This window comes from Nomascus leucogenys, chromosome 9, assembly GCF_006542625.1.
Source record: "Nomascus leucogenys isolate Asia chromosome 9, Asia_NLE_v1, whole genome shotgun sequence".
Classification (NCBI taxonomy): Eukaryota; Metazoa; Chordata; class Mammalia; order Primates; family Hylobatidae; genus Nomascus; species Nomascus leucogenys.
The window spans coordinates 51,032,664-51,051,047 of NC_044389.1; the positions used below are offsets into that span (position 1 = coordinate 51,032,664).

General features: G+C 42.1%; 1 protein-coding gene across 2 annotated transcripts in view; it reads right to left on the minus strand.

The window, feature by feature from the left end:
• SPATA18 (spermatogenesis associated 18) overlaps positions 1 to 1,543 on the minus strand; it is a 42,995-nt gene extending 41,452 nt beyond the window's left edge. For both annotated transcript variants that reach the window (XM_003268370.2, XM_003268369.2), the window contains exon 1: positions 1,056 to 1,543. In XM_003268370.2, coding sequence (XP_003268418.1) covers positions 1,056 to 1,142 — 87 coding nt within the window. In that variant the 5' untranslated portion in view covers positions 1,143 to 1,543. The remainder of the gene's footprint in view (positions 1 to 1,055) is intronic.
• Between the last annotated feature and the right edge of the window lie 16,841 nt (positions 1,544 to 18,384).

Consider the following 18,384-nt stretch of genomic DNA (forward strand, 5'->3'; position numbering starts at 1 on the left):
GGGTGAATGGGGAAGCCTAAGGACCTCATAACAGGCAGGATCTCAGAAACAAGCTAATCTAGGCTCAGCAAATTAAAATCTGAACAGGAAATTTACATATCATCTAGACCAATCTCTGCTATTTCACAGATGAGGTACTAAGACCCAGAGAAGGAACATAATTTGACTCCGTCATTCAGCTAGTTCCATGCAGAGCCAAATGTGGAAACGGGGCGGGGTGGGGGGCGGCTAATTTCCGGCCCACAGTTCTTTTGCCTGACTGCTCCACTTATTATGTAAGAGGGGAAATCCCTATTTAAGACGGACCGACCGAATGTAAAGCAAATTCAACACTCACAGTTCTATTTGGGGGAAGGGGGGAATTATGGGGAGCCAGGGTGCGAGTAGGGATTAATGAGATTTGAAAAGGGCTCATGGGTTTGGTGACAGAATACTGACTTCTCACAAATGCCTGGAAAAAGGCCTGAATCCGCCCTGGTGTTGGAACTGTGCCTCAATTGCCAGGCCCACAAGCACGCAAGTGAAACTCGCAACGTTAACAAGTGTCCGTTTCGCTGATTTCTGGGTAAATAACTCCTGGGTGTGTGTTTATACAAATCCATTCTGATACAAAACCTGGGCAGGAGAGGGTTGTAGTAAAAAATAATTCGGGATTGGGGAAGCGGGCAGTGTGGATTGCGCTGGCAAGGGGGATGGGACAAAGAGTTGCCGGCATGCCCAGACCAGCCGCGGACCGCAGGGCTTCCCTATTGCTAGGTCGCCGGCGTCCTTAGTTACCACTGATTGGAAGCACTCTCCAGTCTCCGCAGTCTAGTGCTGCGCTCCGCAGGCCGCGCCACTCGCGCGCCGCCTCCCGAAGCTCGGAGACAAGGGCACGTACACACATGTCCTTCCTTCCCCAGAGATCCCGGTCGAAAGCTGAAATCCTGGTTAGGAATCACAACCGCGGAGGCTTTGCAAAGTGGCCACCAACTCCAGCACTAAGAAATCCCTGACGAGGGCTGTGCTGGAACCTATGGGAGGGCGAGCCCCGGGGGTTTTTCACCCAGACTCACGTTGTACTCCTTCAGCCAGAAGTCTAGCTTTTCCTGCAAAGTTCGTAAAGGTTCGTTTGAGACCAGTCTTTTCAGGTTTTCCGCCATCGCTCACTATTCCGTTCGGCCCCGCGCTGCGTGATGGAGACTTGGGGGGACCAGGCGGTGGCCTCCGCAGGACCGTGGGGTGATATGGCGGGAAGGGTGTTCTCTTCTGGGCGGCTCAGAGGGCAGCAGGTGTTTCCATCCTCCCCCTCGGGTCGGACCTGGCCGGGTTCGGGAAGCCGGGGGGTAGGTGCCCTGGGCCGCAGCCGCCGCGCCTCATCCGCCGCCCCGCGAGGTCTCCTGGCTCCCCAGCAGCCGCCTGAGCCCGGCCATAAATACTCTGGCGATTATTAAACAAACCTTGACGTGGACTGGTTGGCTGCCAGGGACGCGCGCGGCCCGCGTCGTGGCAACGCCCGCGCCGCCCCGCCCTGGGTGACAGCCGCGCGCCCCAGGGGTGGACTGAGACGCGCCGCCGCGCGGGCTGGAGGGCAGCAGGGCGTCTAGAGCATTCCTCCCGGTTCGGGGTTCTGGGTGCCCACTGGTGTCCAGAAAAGCAGAAGTTAAGTCTCTGTAGAAGTTTGGGGCTAGGCTCTCAGGAGATCACCTCTTTGGCCCCTTTATTCTTTCGCCTTTCATTCCTTTAATTCTTCATTTGTAGCGCCTTGGGTTTACCTGTATGAAACTTGTAAGTAAAATTTCAGTACTTCCTACTTCTAGCTTTTGCTTTGTTCCTTGACCCACTGGGTGGGTACGCAAGTCAATAGAGTTTAGCTCCAGGATGTTCACAAATTAAAGTTAATCCCTCAGGTTTGGATAAGATTTGGCAGTATATATTTAAGTATTTTTTTTTTAGAGTCATTGAGCACTCTAAAGCTTCATTTAATTCTGAATTCTCTAATTGGGACTTTCTTGATCTAGTTTGGCACTATTTCAAAAGTGTATTCTGCTACAGAAATAGGTTCAACTACTTAGGAAACCATTTCGACCATCTTTAAGCGCTTTCGAAGCAAGCTCTTTTATATAGCATCAAAAAATGTGCTGATTGTAAATCATTCCTATCCATTCATTAAAACAGCGGTGGGGAGCAGAGCCTCAGCTGGTTAGCTAGCTAGTTTAACTTAGTTTCATCTCTGTAGGTACTTGAAAACCTGTGAACACTGCATATATTCAAGTATTGTAAAATCAAGAATTTTCACCACCTCTCATTTTTTATTTCTCTTGATTACAGTGGCTTTACTATCTGCTAATGAAAATGAAAGGCTCAGTTTTGGAGCCTGTGTTCCTACTATTTTCTGTAGACCACAAAATAAGGACTATAGGGGTATAACATGTTATTTGATTGGAGTAGAATAATAACCTCTAATGTTAAAAATACTCAACAAAACAACTAAATATTCATTAAACAACTTCATATATATGTATATATATATATATATATATATATATATAATGAATTGAGAAAAACTTCAAATTTCTCAATTTGGACCTAATAACTACATACTTCTACAGGCATTTGGAATCTTCGAACAGTCCCATTTACTTATTAATAAAAAAGCATATTGGAACATTTATGTCAGATAAATTAGAGGTAAAGGATTTTTCCTTGCTCTGAGCACCTTAATTAGCCTGTAATCCTTGGTTTCATCATCTGTAAAAGGAAAATAATTCTCTCATAGGATTATTATGAAACTTAGTAAGATAATTCAAGTATTTAGTACAATGCTTGGCATATGCAGTAGCAATTGCTCTAGTAATTGCTGTTTATTAAATATAAACTAATACTGACCTACATTTGCTGTTATTAGGAATGTAGATTAGTTTTAGTTTATATTTAATAAAGAAAACTAGTTGTAAACAATCTAAACCTCCAACAATAGGGTAATGGTTGAGCAAATAATTCAATGAAATGTTGCACAATAAAAATCTTGTTGTTGTAGAATATATACTATCTAGAAATTTTCACTATAACGAAAAAGGCAGAACACTAAATTGTATATACTGTGTTAAATTACACAATGTGAACCCAAGGTATAACGGTGGGTTATTTTAATTGCTCTTTTATATTTTTCTGATTTTTTCAAGTTTCTACCATGAACATGAATTGTTTCTATGAAAACTTATTCAGAAAAAAGTTACCCCAAACAGTTACTAATATGGTTTGGCTGAGTCTTTGCCAAAATCTCATCTTGGATTCCTACATGTTGTGGGAGGGGTCCAGTGAGAGGTAATTGAATCATGGAGTCAGGTCTTTCCTGTACTATTCTCGTGATAGTGACTAAGTCTCACAGGATCTGGTGGTTTTGAAAAAGAGAATTTTCCCTGCACAAGCTCGCTGCCACTGCCACCCGTATAAGATGTGACTTGCTCCTCCTCGCCTCCCACCATGATTGTGAGCCCTCCCCAGCCATGTGGAACTGTAAGTACATTAAACCTTTTTCTTTTGTAAACTGCCCAGTCTCAGCAGCTTGTAAACCAACTAATACAGTAAATTCTTACGGGGATTGGGGCGCCACTGAAAATATATCCAAAAATGTGGAAGCATTTTCGGAACTGAGTAACTTTTTGGATCTGAGTAACAGGCAGAGGTTGGAACAGTTTGGAGGACTCCGAAGAAGACAGGAAAATGTAGGAAAGTTTCGAACTCCCTAGAGTCTTGTCAAATGGCTTTGACTAAAATGCTGATAATGATATAGACAATGAAATCCAGGCTGAGGTGGATGGAAATGAGGAACTTGTTGGGAACTAGAGCAAAGGTGACTCTTTTTACGTTTTAGCAAAGAGACTGGCAGCATTTTGCCCCTGACCTAGAGATTTGTGGAACTTTGAACTTGAGAGAGATGATTCAGGTTATCTGGCAGAAGAAATTTCTAAGTAGCAAAGCATTCAAGAGGTGACTTGGGTGCTGTTAAAGGCATTCCATTTTGAAAGGGAAGCAGAGCATAAAAGTTCAGAAAATTTGCAGCCTGACAATGCAATAGAAAAGAAAATCCCATTTTCAGAGGAGAAATTCAAGAGGGCTACAGAAATTTGCATAAGTAACAAGGAGCCAAATGTTAATCCCCAAGACAATGGGGAAAATATCTCCAGGGCATGTCTCCAGGGCAGCCTAAGGACTCGATGCCGTGTGTCCCAGCCACTCCAGCCATGGCTGAAAGGGGCCAATGTAGAGCTCTGGCCATGGCTTCAGAGAGTGCAAGCCTCAAGCCTTGGGAGCTTTCATGTGGTATTGAGCCTGCAAGTACACAGAAGTCAAGAGTTGAGGTTTGGGAACCTCTGCCTAGATTTCAGAAGATGTATGGAAACACCTAGATGCCCAGGCAAAAGTTTGCTGCAGGGGTGGGCCATCATGGAGAACCTCTGCTAGGGCAGTGCAGAAGGTTAATGTGGGGTGTGAACCCCCACAAGGAGTCCCTACTGGGGTGTTGCCTAGTGGAGCTGTGAGAAGCCTCTGTCCTCCAGACCCTAGAATGGTATATCCACAGAAAGCTTGTACTGTGTGCCTGCAAAAGCCACAGACACTCAACACTGGCTTGTAAAGGCAGCCCAGAGGGAGGCTGTACCCTGCAAAGCCACAGGGGCAGAGCTGCCGAAGACCATGGGAACCCACCTCTTGCATCAGCATGACCTGGATGTGAGACGTGGGCTCAAAGGAGATCATTTTGGAGCTTTCAGATTTGACTGGCCAGGTGTGGTAACACATGCCTGTAATCCCAGCGCTTTGGGAGGCCGAGGCGGGTGGGTCACCTGAGGTCAGGAGTTTGAAACCAGCCTGGCCAACATGGCAAAACCCTGTCTCTACTTGAGCGTGGTGGTGGGTGCCTGTAATCCCAGCTACTCGGGAGGCTGAGGCAGGAGAATCACTTGAACCTGGGAGATGGAGGTTGCAGTGAGCTGAGATCACACCACTGCATTCCAGCCTGGGTGACAGAGCAAGACTCTGTCACAAAAAAAAAAAAAAAAAAAAAAAAGTTAAAAAAATAGATCGGGGGTGGAGCCAAGATGGCCGAATAGGAACAGCTCCAGTCTCCAGCTCCCAGCCCCAGCGACACAGAAGACGGATGATTTCTGCATTTCTGCTTGAGGTACCGGTTTTGTCTCACTAGGGAGTGCCTAACAGTGGGTACAGGACAGTCAGTGAAGCGCACTGTGCACGAGCCGAAGCAGGGCGAGGCATTGCCTCACTCGGGAAGCGCAAGGGGTCAGGGAGTTCCCTTTCCTAGTCAAAGAAAGGGGAAACAGATGGCACCTGGAATATCGGGTCAGTCCCATCCTAATACTGCGCTTTTCCAATGGGCCTGGAAAACGGCACACTAGGAGATTGTGTCCCGCACCTGGCTCGGAGGGTCCTATGCCCACAGAGTCTCGCTGATTGCTAGCACAGCAGTCTGAGATCAAGCTGCAAGGCGGCAGCGAGGCTGGGGGAGGGGCGCCCGCCATTGCCCAGGCTTGCTTAGGTAAACAAAGCAGCCAGGAAGCTCGAACTGGGTGGAGCCCACCACAGCTCAAGGAGGCCTGCCTGCCTCTGTAGGCTCCACCTCTGGGGGCAGGGCACAGACAAACAAAAACTCAGCAAGAAACTCCACAGACTTAAATGTCCCTGTCTGACTGACAGCTTTGAAGAGAGTAGTGGTTCTCCCAGCACGCAGCTGGAGATCTGAGAACTGACAGACTGCCTCCTAAAGTGGGTCCCTCACCCCTGAGCAGCCTAACGGGGAGGCACCGCCCCAGTAGGGACAGACTGACACCTCATTCAGCCGGGTACTCCTCTGAGACAAAACTTTCAGAGGAACTATCAGACAGCTGAATTTGTGGTCTCACGAAAATCCGCTGTTCTGCAGCCACCGCTGCCGACACCCAGCCAAACAGGGTCTGGAGTGGACCTCTAGTAAACTCCAACAGACCTGCAGCTGAGGGTCCTGTCTGGTAGAAGGAAAACTAACAAACAGAAAGGACATCCACACCAAAAACCCATCTGTACATCACCATCATCAAAGACAAAAAGTAGATAAAACCACAAAGATGGGGAAAAAACAGAACACAAAAACTGGAAACTCTAAAAAACAGAGCACCTCTCCTCCTCCAAAGGAATGCAGTTCCTCACCAGCAACGGAACAAAGCTGGATGGAGGATGACTTTGACGAGTTGAGAGAAGAAGGCTTCAGACGATCAAACTACTCTGAGCTACAGGAGGAAATTCAAAACAATAGCAAAGAAGTTAAAAACTTTGAAAAAAAATTAGAAGAATGGATAACTAGAATAACCAGTGGAGAGAAGGGCTTAAAGGAGCTGATGGAGCTGAAAGCCAAGTTTCGAGAACTACGCGAAGATTGCAGAAGCCTCAGTAGCAGATGGGATCAACTGGAAGAAAGGGTATCGCTGATGGAAGATGAAATGAATGAAATGAAGTGAGAAGGGAAGTTTAGAGAAAAAAGAATAAAAAGAAATGAACAAAGCCTCCAAGAAATTTGGGACTATGCGAAAAGACCAAACCTACGTCTGATTGGTGTACCTGAAAATGATGGGGAGAATGGAACCAAGTTGGAAAACACTCTGCAAGATATTATCCAGGAGAACTTCCCCAATCTAGCAAAGCAGGCCAGCATTCAGATTCAGGAAACACGGAGAATGCCACAAAGATACTCCTCGAGAAGAGCAACTCCAAGACACATAATTGTCAGATTCACCAAAGTTGAAATGAAGGAAAAAATGTTAAGGGCAGCCAGAGAGAAAGGTCGGGTTACCCACAAAGGGAAGCCCATAAGACTAACAGCTGATCTCTCAGCAAAACTCTACAAGCCAGAAGAGAGTGGGGCCGATATTCAACATTCTTAAAGAAAGAATTTCAACCCAGAATTTCCTATCCCGCCAAACTAAGCTTCATAAGTGAAGGAGAAATAAAATACTTTACAGACAAGCAAATGCTGAGTGATTTTGTCACCACCAGGCCTGCCCTAAAAGAGCTCCTGAAGGAAGCACTAAACATGGAAAGGAACAACCGGTACCAGCCACTGCAAAAACACGCCAAATTGTAAAGACCATCGAGGCTAGGAAGAAACTATAGCAACTAACGAGCAAAATAACCAACTAACATCGTAATGACAGGATCAGATTCACACATAACAATATTAACGTTTAATGTAAATGGGCTAAATGCTCCAATCAAAAGACACAGACTGGCAAACTGGATAAGGAGTCAGGACCCATCAGTGTGCTGTATTCAGGAAACCCATCTCACGTGCAGAGACACACATAGACTCAAAATAAAGGGATGGAGGAAGATCTATCAAGCAACTGGAAAACAAAAATAGGCAGGGGTTGCAATCCTAGTCTCTGATAAAATAGACTTTAAACCAACAAAGATCAAAAGAGACAAAGAAGGCCATTACATAATGGTAAAGGGATCAATTCAACAAGAAGAGCTAACTATCCTAAATATATATGCACCCAACACAGGAGCACCCAGATTCATAAAGCAAGTCCTCAGTGACCTACAAAGGGACTTAAACTCCCACACAATAATAATGGGAGATTTTAACACCCCACTGTCAACATTAGACAGATCAACGAGACAGAAAGTTAACAAGGATATCCAGGAATTGAACTCAGCTCTACATAAAGTGGACCTAATAGACATCTACAGAACTCTCCACCCCAAGTCAACAGAATATACATTTTTTTCAGCACCACACCACACCTATTCCAAAATTGACCACATAGTTGGAAGTAAAGCTCTCCTCAGCAAATGTAAAAGAACAGAAATTATAACAAACTGTCTTTCAGACCACAGTGCAATCAAACTAGAACTCAGGATTAAGAGACTCACTCAAAACCGCTCAACTACATGGAAACTGAACAACCTGCTCCTGAATGACTATTGGGTACATAATGAAATGAAGGCAGAAATAAAGATGTTCTTTGAAACCAACGAGAACAAAGACACAACATACCAGAATCTCTGGGACACGTTCAAAGCAGTGTGTAGAGGGAAATTTATAGCACTAAGTGCCCAAAAGAGAAAGCAGGAAAGATCCAAAATTGACACCCTAACATCACAATTAAAAGAACTAGAAAAGCAAGAGCAAACACATTCAAAAGCTAGCAGAAGGCTAGAAATAACTAAAATCAGAGCAGAACTGAAGGAAATAGAGACACAAAATACCCTTCAAAAAATTAATGAATCCAGGAGCTGGTTTTTTGAAAAGATCAACAAAATTGATGGACCGCTAGCAAGACTAATAAAGAAGAAAAGAGAGAAGAATCAAATAGATGCAATAAAAAACGAAAAAGGGGATATCACCACCGATCCCACAGAAATACAATCTACCATCAGAGAATACTACAAACACCTCTATGCAAATAAACTAGAAAATCTAGAAGAAATGGATAAATTCCTCGACAAATACACCCTCCCAAGACTAAACCAGGAAGAAGTTGAATCTCTGAATAGACCAATAACAGGTTCTGAAATTGTGGCAACAATCAATAGCTTACCAACCAAAAAGAGTCCAGGACCTGATGGATTCACAGCTGAATTCTACCAGAGGTACAAGGAGGAGCTGGTACCATTCCTTCTGAAACTATTCCAATCGATAGAAAAAGAGGGAATCCTCCCTAACACATTTTACGAAGCCAGCATCGTCCTGATACCAAATCCTGGCAGAGACATAACCAAAAAAGAGAATTTCAGACCAATATCCTTGATGAACATTGATGCAAAAATCCTCAATAAAATACTGGCAAACTGAATCCAGCAACACATCAAAAAGCTTATCCACCATAATCAAGTGGGCTTCATCCCTGGGATGCAAGGCTGGTTCAACATACGCAAATCAATAAATGTAATCCAGCATATAAACAGAACCAAAGACAAAAACCACATGATTATCTCAATAGATGCAGAAAAGGCCTTTGACAAAATTCAACAACCCTTCATGCTAAAAACTCTCAATAAATTAGGGATTGATGGGACGTATCTCAAAATAATAAGAGCTATCTACGACAAACCCACAGCCAATATCATACTGAATGGGCAAAAACTGGAAGCATTCCCTCTGAAAACTGGCACAAGACAGGGATGCCCTCTCTCACCGCTCCTGTTCAACATAGTGCTGGAAGTTCTGGCCAGAGCAATCAGGCAGGAGAAGGAAATAAAGCATATTCAATTAGGAAAAGAGGAAGTCAAATTGTCCCTGTTTGCAGATGACATGATTGTATATCTAGAAAACCCCATTGTCTCAGCCCAAAACCTCCTTAAGCTGATTAGCAACTTCAGCAAAGTCTCAGGATACAAAATTAATGTACAAAAATCACAAGTGTTCTTGTACACCAATAACAGACAAACAGACAGCCAAATCATGAGTGAACTCCCATTCACAATTGCTTCAAAAAGAATAAAATACCTAGGAATCCAACTTACAAGGGATGTGAAGGACCTCTTCAAGGAGAACTACAAACCACTGCTCAATGAAATAAAAGAGGATACAAACAAATGGAAGAACATTCCATGCTCATGGGTTGGAAGAATCAATATCGTGAAAATGGCCATACTGCCCAAGGTAATTTATAGTTTCAATGCCATCCCCATCAAGCTACCAATGACTTTCTTCACAGAATTGGAAAAAACTACTTTAAAGTTCATATGGAACCAAAAAAGAGCCTGCATCACCAAGTCAATCCTAAGCCAAAAGAACAAAGCTGGAGGCATCACGCTACCTGACTTTAAACTATACTACAAGGCTACAGTAACCAAAACAGCATGGTACTGGTACCACAACAGAGACATAGATCAATGGAACAGAACAGAGCCCTCAGAAATGATGCCGCATATCTACAACTATCTGATCTTTGACAAACCTGACAAAAACAAGAAATGGGGAAAGGATTCCCTATTTAATAAATGGTGCTGGGAAAACTGGCTAGCCATATGTAGAAAGCTGAAACTGGATCCCTTCCTTACACCTTATACAAAAATTAATTCAAGATGGATTAAAGACTTATATGTTAGACCTAAAACCATTAAAATCCTACAAGAAAACCTAGGCAATACCATTCAGGACATAGGTGTGGGCAAGGGCTTCATGTCTAAAACACCAAAAGCAATGGCAACAAAAGGCAAAATTGACAAATGGGATCTCACTAAACTAAAGAGCTTCTGCACAGCAAAAGAAACTACCATCAGAGTGAACAGGCAACCTACAGAATGGGAGAAAATTTTTGCAACCTACTCATCTGACAAAGGGCTAATATCCAGAATCTACAATGAACTCAAACAAATTTACAAGAAAAAAACAACCCCATCAAAAAGTGGGCAAAGGACATGAACAGACACTTCTCATAAGAAGACATTTATGCAGCCAAAAAACACATGAAGAAATGCTCATCATCACTGGCCATCAGAGAAATGCAAATCAAAACCACAGTGAGATACCATCTCACACCAGTTAGAATGGCCATCATTAAAAAAGCAGGAAACAACAGGTGCTGGAGAGGATGTGGAGAAATAGGAACACTTTTACACTGTTGGTGGGACTGTCAACTAGTTCAACCATTGTGGAAGTCAGTGTGGCGATTCCTCAGGGATCTCGAACTAGAAATACCATTTGACCCAGCCATCCCATTACTGGGTATATACCCAAAGGACTATAAATCATGCTGCTATAAAGACACATGCACACGTATGTTTACTGCGGCACTATTCACAATAGCAAAGAGTTGGAACCAACCCAAATGTCCAACAACAATAGACTGGATTAAGAAAATGTGGCACATATACACCATGGAATACTATGCAGCCATAAAAAATGATGAGTTCGTGTCCTTTGTAGGGACATGGATGAAACTGGAAAACATCATTCTCAGTAAACTATCGCAAGGACAAAAAACCAAACACCGCATGTTCTCACTCATAGGTGGGAATTGAACAATGAGAACTCATGGACACAGGAAGGGGATCATCACACTCCGGGGACTGTTGTGGGGTGGGGGGAGGGGGGAAGGACAGCATTAGGAGATACACCTGATGCTAGATGACGAGTTGGTGGGTGCAGGGAATCAACATGGCACATGGATACTTATGTAACAAACCTGCACATTGTGCACATGTACCCTAAAACCCTAAAGTATAATAAAAAAAATAAAAATAATAAAAAAATTTGACTATCCACTGGATTTCAGACTTGCATGGGGCCTGTAGCCCCTTTGTTTTGGCCAATTTCTTCCATTTGGATTGGCTGTATTTACCCAATGCCTGTACCCCCATTGTATCTAGGAAGTAACTAACTTGCTTTTGATTTTATTTTTTATTTTTATTATACTTTAAGTTCTAGGGTATATGTGCACAACGTGTAACTTGCTTTTGATTTTAAAGGCTCGTAGGTGGAAGGGACTTGCCTTCTCTAGGATGAGACTTTGGACTTTGGACTGTGGACTTTTGAGTTAATGCTGAAATGAGTTAAGACTTTGGGGGACCGTTGGGAAGGCATGATTGCTTTTGAAATGTGAGAACATGAGATTTGGGAGGTGTCAGGGGCAGAATGATATGGTTTGGCTGTGTTCTCACCCAAATCTCATCTTGAATTTCCACGTGTTGTGGGAGGGACCCGGTGGGAGGTAATTGAACCATGGAGGCAGGTCTTTCTCATGCTGTTCTCCTGATAGTGAGTAAGTCTCCCAAGATCTGGTGGTTTTTAAAAAAGGAGAGTTTTCCTGCATAAGCTCTCTCTGCCTGCTGCCATCCATGTAAGATGTGACTTGCTTCTCCTTGCCTTCTGCCAGGATTGTGAGGCATCCCCAGCCATGTGGAACTGTAAGTCTATTAAACCTCTTTCTTTTTTAAATGCCTAGTCTTGGGTATGTCCTTATCAGCAGCATGAAAATGGACTAATACAGTTACCTCCAAATTTTACAACCCTCAGAAAGAAAAATGTTGACTAAAATACCAATATTTAAGCAGCTCCCTCAAAACAGAACACACTTTGACTAAATGTCCTTATTGCTCATTTAATAATTAGACTTACAGTGTCTTAGGATAGAATGGATCTTCGAAATCACCTTAGCATATGCTACGTGATATTTATCTCTACATATGCCCCAGCGCCACAATTAGGTTCAAGACCTTTAAGGCCTGCAGTCATTTCATGTACATCTTGGCTTCCCTAGAATTCAAGAGATGTGTATAGCAGGAACTTGTATTTATGATAAGAAGCATTGGTCTTCCTTCTGAAGATCAAAATAAAGGAAATGTTTCACATGTTTATTCGTTATTTACCCTCCCTACCCTAGTACTTCCAAAAAAGTATCTGAGATGGCTTATAGTAAGACATTTGAAAATACTGTCAGATTAGTAATATTTTTTAGAGGAAAAAGCAAATATGCCTAAAATGTATGCCCATGTACTAAGAGCCTCATTTTATATTTCTTTCTGGGCTTAGTGGAAGCCAAAGCAGAAAGGAAAATGAGTTTTATGATAATGATTGATGTTTAAAGTACACATACTAGCTCTTTCAATGAAAACACATTTTATTGGTACCAATCTAAAATGTGTTTGCTCATTTCCAAAGAGTATTGGACAACCTAGATGAAAGATTTCTTAATACATCTTTTTAAAAAATTTGTAGAAAAAATCTTGATATTATTGTTTTGTGAAACCATCTTTGATCAACGCTGAAGGAGTAGTGCTAGAACAGCTCATCAAAGAGCAGGCCAAGTAATTGACACCCCATGTTTAGTTCTCAGGTGATGTTATTTGATACAAGCTTAGAACTTGCATACCTGTTGGAATAAGTGGACGTCTTCGTAAGTGCCCTTAATGATGGTCCCCTCTGCAGAGCTTTTGATGGGTGCTAAATAGCAATCAATTTAAGAGAGAGCAAAAGCCTGGAGTGCAAATAGTTTATATTGCTGATTAAATAGTCCATGTGTTTTAAATTATAAGCATGTAGTCAATATGGCTGAGATTCTATTTTAAAAGTTGATAAGCCTTGGCCGGGAGTGGTGGCTCATGCCTATAATCTCAGCACTTTGGGAGGGCAAGACAGGCAGATTACTTGAGGCCAGGAGTTTGAAACCAGCCTGGCCAACATGGCAAAACCCTGTCTCTACTAAAAATGTAAAAATTAGGTGGTGCACATCTGTAGTCCCAGCTACTCGGGAGGCTGAGGCATGAGAATCACTTGAACCCAGGAGGCGGAGGTTGCAGTAAGCCAAGATGGCGCCACTGCACTCTGTCTTGGGTGACAGAGCGAGGAGACACTGTCTCAAATCAGTAAATAAATAAAAGTCGGTAAGCCTCGTTTTTTTCACATATGACAGAAAATACCAGATAAGTAATGATTCTCTTTGGGGAATATTCTGATGCTCAAATTTTGTCCTAATTTGATTATTTTAGGACATTACCAATTAAGCAATTTCGGGAGAAGTTGAAAGAACAGCAAATGCAAAACATGAACACTGTTGCTTTATCTCACACTCTGCCAATTAGTGAATTCTTATGACTTTATATAAATCTTTAATCACTCGGAGACTTTTTGTCATCTATAAAATGACTAATATGGAATAGATGAGCTCCCAGATCCCCTGCAGTTCTGACAGTCTTTAATACTGTTTTACCACACTGATTAGGTTCAAGATTGAGCAAATCTTGATCTTTGTTTCAATTTTTGGTTCACAGTTTACTTTAGGTCAAGCATTGATTTTGAGCACATTAGCCAATCACCAAAAGTTGGGCACCCTTTTTAAGTAAAATTTATTCTGCCAGCTTGCTAGAATAACTACTATTTCTAACCTCCAGTCAAGGAAGTTCTCTATAGTTGCACTTTTAACAAATTTAAACCCAGCTTAAAATGATAAACTTTTCCTAATTACCTCAACCCCTCAGAGCTCATCACTTTCTTCTTTATGCTTTTGCTAACTTTTGGACATGTTGATATTCTTGCAATTATCATGCTATATTATATTTATTTGCTTCCGATCTAAGCTTTTGAGCGTCATGAAGAAAAGGATAGAGGCTTATTTAGCTTCATATCCTCATCACAGCAACTGGCACATAAGAAAGAAGAAACGAGTTGGGGGCCAGGAGGAGGAAGGGAGGAAGGAAAAGGAAACAGATTGGAAAGGAAAGGATGTGATTGGCTACTTTGTATCTGATGTCATAATCCACTGAGATAGAAGGCAATTTTAACAGCCAATTGGTGGTTCTTACGGTGTCATAATTCTACTACCTAACCAGGAGTGATTTGTTCTAGAAAGGGTAATGTGTCAAGAATCTAGATGGAATAGGGTTCTTTTTCGTTTTTGAGATGGGGTTTCACTCTTGTCACCCAGGCTGGGGTGCAATGGCATCATCTTGGCTCACCTCAACCTCCACCTCTCGGGTTCAAGTGATTCTCCTGCCTCAGCCTCCCGAGTAGCTGGGATTACAGGCATGCACCACCACGCCCGGCTAATTTTATACTTTTAGTAGAAACGGGGTTTCTCCATGTTGGTCAGGCTGGTCTCAAACTCATGACCTCAGGTGATACACCCACCTCAGCCTCCCAAAGTGCTGGGATTACAGGTGTGAGCCACTGTGCCCAGCCTTGGAATAGATTTTAATTTTTTCTACCCTGGATTTTTGCCTGTATCAGTCAGCTTGAAAGATTTTTAATTGGGTATTTTAAGAAGCCAACAAAAGATGAGCTGAATCCACTGCCTGAAGTGAGAGCTGAAGTGAGAGCTATGTATATTTAGTTCACAGTACACCAAACGTAAATATATGCAATAAATTACAGGGGATTATATTACATAGTAGGATTTTCATCTTAATTTCAAGTCTTCCTCACTAAGGACAGTTGCTAACCCTTAGCCAGGGGGCTGATAAGAACAACCTGTGTTTGGCTTGGATGCTCCTTTAAGCACTCCTCATCCTTTCCTGGCTGAGCCACAGTATTCTTGTCCTTCTGCTATCTGTGTTTGGATCTTGTGTCTTTGGATCAGGGCCTGTATTACTATTTGAAGAAAATCTTTTAGTCTTTGCTGATCCACTTGCATAAAGTTGCCTTTAAATGCAATGTTTATCCAAGGTATTGCTTAGGCCCTTTGTGCTCAGAGGCACTTTGTTCTTGTAGGTAGCAAAACACTTCTTTGTCCACTTAAGTGTTTTCTAACCTGAGTGTTCTGTGTTCTCCTTTCAGGAGTTCCGTTTTGTCCTTTTCTCTGCCACATTAAGGGAAAATATTTTCTAAAAAACACCCATTGGAGAACAAATGAATTTACTGGGAACTGAGCGGGAGGCAGGTTCCCCCACTGACAGAAGCAAGAATGCTGTTTCCTGTGTCAAACCAAGGGGCACTACCCACTCAGAGCAGCAGTTCAGAATTTTTTTGTACAATTATTTCATGTGCACTACTGATTAAACTATAAAAACAAGAGGAAATTTTAAATATATCACAAGTGTATCACCTTAGCACCTAAATAAACTATAGAACATTTGCAACAAATACAGATTAGAAGGAGAAAAAACCCAAGGTAGATGTAGTGTGATTTTGGAGCACTTAGAAGACACAGAGATGAGGGTTAGTCTAGTGGCCTTCTCTGGGGCATGGTATAATGAGCATTAGATACCAATGTCAGAGATACTTAGATGCTAGTAATATTTTTTACTCAATAGAAAAAATTAATATTCATCAGAGTTATTAAGTATGTATTATATATACTTGGTTCTTAATGTGTTCAGGACTTACAGCAATGTGGAAAATAATAACACATTACCTCTGCTTTGTAAGGAACTCAGTCTAATCAGAAGCAAACTGTATATGCATGAAAAGTAAAGTAACAAGATACTGCACTAAGTATCAAATGGGTGTTACAGCAAATTAGTGCAATAATAGTTAAAAGGAAAGAGCAATAAGGACTGGCTGTGATTGTCAGGAGGAGGTAGGACTGAGGTTGATTCTGAAAAATGGGAAGAATCTGGAGAGGCATGAAATCACAGATAAGTAAAACAGATGGACAAATAAATAACTTTCAGTATAGTGTGATGTGACAACAGCAGCATGCTTGGGGATCACAGAGAGGTGCACACAAATCAGAAATGTATGATTGGGAGAAGGTTTAAGAAAGGCTTTTCAGAAAAGATATCCCTTGATCTCAGTTTTAGTGGACAAGTAGAGAAGCTAGATTAAAAGGAGAAAGAGCCACATATGCAAAGGAACAGAGCCATTAAGAACTTGATGAGTTCGGGCAAGTAGATGGGGGCTGCAAATATTGCGCATGGATAAAGGGATAGATTACTTTGTCTCTGATTCCCTGACTCCTCTGTAGTCACGCTGGATGTGTTTGTGGGACAGGCAGGAAACAAGGCTAAAAAGGGGCAGAAGGACCAAAAGGTTCTAACCTTTTGGTGAAGGACCTTACATACTAATATAAGGAACTTAAATTTTATCATGAAAGGTATTGGAGTATGGTAAGCTTGAGGGTGAGGAGTGACATGATCAGATTTGTATTTTAGAAAGATCATTCTAGAAATAGTATAGAACTACTTTGAGATGTCTGACTAGATGGTGATATCATTCACTAAGGGAACATAGGAGGACCAGATTGGGAAGAAAGGTTTTGAGTTCAAATTTTTCATGTGTTGAACTTGAAGTGTGTATTTGTAACACACAAACTTGGTGGCTTTAAACAACAGAAATTTGTTGTCTTACAGTTCTGGAGGTTAGAAGTAAGAAATCAGAGCCTTCTGGAGGCTCTAAGGGTATATCTGCTCCATCCCTCTTTCTTAGCTTCTGGTAGCGGTTGGCAATTTTTGGTATTCCTTGCCTAGTAGAGTGATCACTCCAATCTCTGCTTCTATGTTCATATCATCTTTGTGTATGTTGCCATCCTGTCCTCTTATAAGGATAAGGGCTCATCCTAAATTGAGAGTGATCTCAAGATCCTTAATAACATCTGTCTTAGTCCATTTGGGCTGCTATAACAGAATATGGACTAGGTGGCTTATAAACAACAGAGCTTTATTTCTCACAGTTTTGGAGGTTGGGACGTCCAAGATCAACATGCTTAGAGATCGTGTCTGCTGAAGGCCTGTGTCCTGATTCATAGATGTCACTGTGTCCTCACATGGTGGAAGGAACAAACCAATTCTCTTGGATCTATTTTATAAAGGCACTAATCCTGTTCAAGAGAACTAATCATGAATCGTGACAGCTAATCACCTATCACTTCCTTCTATGATGTGAATGTGTCCCCAAAAATTCACGTTTGGAAATTTAATCTCCAATGCAACAGCACTGGGAGGTGTTGCCTTTTGAGAGCTGTTTAGGTCATGGGGGCTTGGCATTCCTCCCCTCAGGATGACAAGGTGTTCAAGGTAACATCCTGGAAACAGAGACCAGATCCTCATCAGACAACTGAACCTGCTTGGACTTCTCAGCCTCCAGGACTGTGAGAAAATAAATATTTGTGCTTTATAAATTACTCACTCTCAGATGGTCTGTTATAGAAGCACAAAATGGACTAAATCAGCTTCTAAAGGCCCTGCCTCCTAATATCATCACACTGGGGGCTAAGATTTCCACATGTGAAATATTCAGAGGAGACACAAACATTCATTCTATAACAATCTGCAAAGAATCTGTTTCAAAGTAACACCACATTCACAGATACTGGAGGTTAGGACTTGGATATGCCTTTTTGCAGGGCACTATTCAAACCACTGCAAAGTGAACAAAGGTATAAGTGCCTTCATAATCTGACTCATACTCCAGCCCTGGGGACCTCTGTTTTGTGCTTCCAAATGCTAATATCATGCAACAGTCAAAAGAAAGAGCAAAATTAAAGGCTGTGATGTATGGCAGAAAGAGCAAAGACTAGTCAGATGGACCTAGATTCAATACTGGCTCTTTAGGAGTTGAAAAGATGGTCAGCCATTTAACCTCTACAAGCCTTGATTTCTTCATTTGTAAAAGAGGCATTGCCAGGCACAGAGTTGACTTTAAATGTCATTATTTCAGGGGAAAAAAAGCTGACGATAGTACATTTGAAAATAACCCACGTTAAAGTGTGGTCATGTGAGTGAATTCGATCTCTTTAAAAGAGAATAGAAATTGGCATTAAGAATAGTGGGATGTCCTGTCAGGGATGGACATCAGCGATGAGGAAAGAATCCAAGAGAAGGTGATATTCAGAGAGCCAAAGGTGCATTTGGTTTCAGGAAAATTGGCTACCAGGTATCTCACCACCTAAGTGGGAGGGAGGTTGGCAAAATCAAGTCAGGCCTTAGAAATTGGGATACTGGGCAGATTTCTAAGATATCTATTAAGTTTAA